General features: G+C 36.0%; 1 protein-coding gene across 1 annotated transcript; it reads left to right on the forward strand.

The window, feature by feature from the left end:
• Window positions 1–465: 465 nt before the first annotated feature.
• LOC140966608 (adrenodoxin-like protein 2, mitochondrial) lies at window positions 466–2,464 on the forward strand (the record flags this gene model as incomplete). The annotated part of the gene is made up of 5 exons (XM_073426867.1): window positions 466–534; window positions 1,171–1,232; window positions 1,333–1,347; window positions 1,797–1,882; window positions 2,358–2,464. Coding segments are annotated over 5 exons (339 nt in total), but the record flags the coding sequence as incomplete, so codon positions are not given.
• Between the last annotated feature and the right edge of the window lie 263 nt (window positions 2,465–2,727).

A 2,727-nucleotide genomic window follows, 5' to 3' on the forward strand; every position in this document is an offset into this window, starting at 1 on the left:
TTTTTTTTTTTTTTTTTTTTTTTTTTTTTTTTTTTTTTAGTTTTTGTTGTCTTTGCAATATGTATTCGATATTTTATTTTTTTAATTTTGATTTCTACATGTGGTCAGTGGTTTGATCTGTTGTTGTCTATAGTAATGTTGCGTTAATGAGTGGAGCTTGAGTCGATGGATTTATTTGTGGGAGATGATTGTAATGTATTTCTAGCAGTAAAAATAATATTTTTAGAAACTTCAAGGATCAAATATTGAAAATTGTTCACTTGAGTGGTAATAAGGTTGAAAAATGTCCCTTCCCGCATCGCGCCTGTAAGTCCATAGTCCATACCTTGCCAGGGTAGAACGCTGCTCAGAAATATAGTTGTATTTTTACCGCTGATGATGCAGTCAGTAATGCTTGTTTTTAGCTTGCGGCTTTTTACGCCTTCACCCATTGATCCATGTTTCTTTTGTATGGAGCTTTTACAGGGTTGAAGAATATGTTCGTTTCCAGGTTTTATAGGCTAGGATCCTATGCAGTCCAGAGACTGGTAAAAGGTTTGTTGTCACTCCTTTCATTAAATGTGAAAACTTTTAAGAAGCTATTTCAGTTATACATATTTATTTCATTTGGTCGGACAGCTCAAGATTGACTGGAAGCAGGCACAACCTTAGTGCAGAAGTGAATCAATAGATCTTCCCAGGCTGTAGCATTTTAAATTTCTAAAATGATTAATTGTTTTAGAAGTGTTTGCTTAATCTATATTCTAGATGAAAGGAGAGTTCAAATCTTTTTGTTTAAACGCTATTCTGTGACCTTCTTTCCCTTTAGCCTTAAATTCCTCTGCGTCCATTTCCTGTACCTGAACACTCTGAAATGCTGCATTTCCTCTTTTTCTACTGGTTAATCCAACTCAACAATCTTTTCTTCATAGCAACTGACAAATGTCGTGGTAACACTCTGAAATGCTGCATTTCCTCTTCTCCTCCCTGGTTAATCCAACTCAAGAATCTTTTCTTTATAGAAACTGACAAATGGCTCGACACCTTCGCAATAGTTTTATTTACTCGTAATATTTTCTGATAGAACCAAGGTGTCTTCCTTGCACTCTTTGCATCTCGATACTTAAATTGTTTGAATGACTTTGATGTTCATACAGTTTTCTTTAATGATTGCTTCTTGTTTCATTACAGCTCCGGTTTTTAGAAGGCCTTCTGTTCTGCCTGCGATTCATCATCAATATTTACAAACTCAGGTTAGTTTGTTTACTCTCCAATATAATTTTGAGCTTTTTTTGGCAGACTTTAAATGTTAATGTTTAGAATTAGCATGTCATTCACAACTATGTTGTGTAGGCGATATATGGCAAGGTGAGAACTTGAGCTAGAATTGTGCATGTTGTTTGGCTAGAATATATGAAGGTCATGATGAAGTCTGCACAAATAGATGGAAAAAGGTGTTGAAGCTGTATGAAACCCCGTACTTTTTCCTTTTTTATGGTTTCTTTCCAGACAGTAATATGGAATCAAGTAGCTATACATAACAGAGTCCGAGGAAAATGTAGATATCCATTGGTGTAAAAAATCTGAGGCTTCTAACAGTATAATAAAAAAGATATGCGCGAAGGACTAGGAAAAATTTGTAGTTCTTTTAGGTTTTCCTTGTGTCCCAAGAGAAAGTAATCACATGGGACAGGGCGGGTACTATCGTTCATCATGTCCGTGCAGACAAGGTTGTTCTTTGTGCTTTGCATTTTCAACCATTTAAATCTGGCATTATGACTTTCTGTTGTCCGTTTTATGTTCTTTCTGTTTAACAGTGTGGGATTGGGTACCAGAGAGATGAATTATTTAGCACTGCAGCAGCTACACTGGATTCCGATGAAGGAAATGAAACAGAGCAAAAGTAAGTCTTTCAAGCACAGCAAGTGCAGCATCAAAACTTTTACCCTCCTTTCCGTTTCTTCATATAGGACTAAGAAAACCCTCATTGGTGCTCTTGAATTAAGGGGAATAATGTTTGTATTCATGCAAGCAATTTTCAATATTTTGTTGTACAGAAAATAGTAGAAGTGCCAAGGAGTTCGTCCATATTCTTGTGAAGAACAATACTCAACAATAATCTGTCTAATATTTCATTGAATTTATTTGTTGTTGTCAGGCATAATCTGTCTAAAATCTTCAGTCTTCACTAGAAACATTTTTTTCCAACTGCCAATGGTATGTACCTGGTAATGTTGCTCGAAACTGCTATCAACTGTGTAGAATTGACGCCTCAGGGTGCAGAAACCTGATATACCAATCATGCATATGACGTTAAAAGCTGACATACATGTGGAGTTCCATATATGATTTTATTTTTTTCCTCATTTCCACTGCAGGATAACCGTAACATTTGTTGACAAGGATGGAGAAGAGACGAATATTAAGGTCCCAGTTGGAATGTCGATGCTGGAAGCTGCTCACGAGAATGATTTAGATCTTGAAGGTAAACTGGGAATTTTAGATTTTTGTAGTTCCTGAACTCGTTAACCTTGGTGGATGTTTGCTCACAGTATTTCAATCGCAAGTCAAGTGCTAATTCAGTTTGATTTCTAAATTGTGATGGAATTACTTGACGTGGAGATTTGCAAGTCCTGTCATCTCAGGATTTTAGCAGTCGTGTTTATTAATTATTATGCTTGCTAAAATATGCAAATTTATTGCAGGTGCATGTGAAGCATCACTTGCCTGTTCCACTTGTCATGTGAT

The sequence above is a fragment of the Primulina huaijiensis genome, unplaced genomic scaffold, assembly GCF_012295235.1.
Source record: "Primulina huaijiensis isolate GDHJ02 unplaced genomic scaffold, ASM1229523v2 scaffold207350, whole genome shotgun sequence".
Lineage (NCBI taxonomy): Eukaryota > Viridiplantae > Streptophyta > Magnoliopsida > Lamiales > Gesneriaceae > Primulina > Primulina huaijiensis.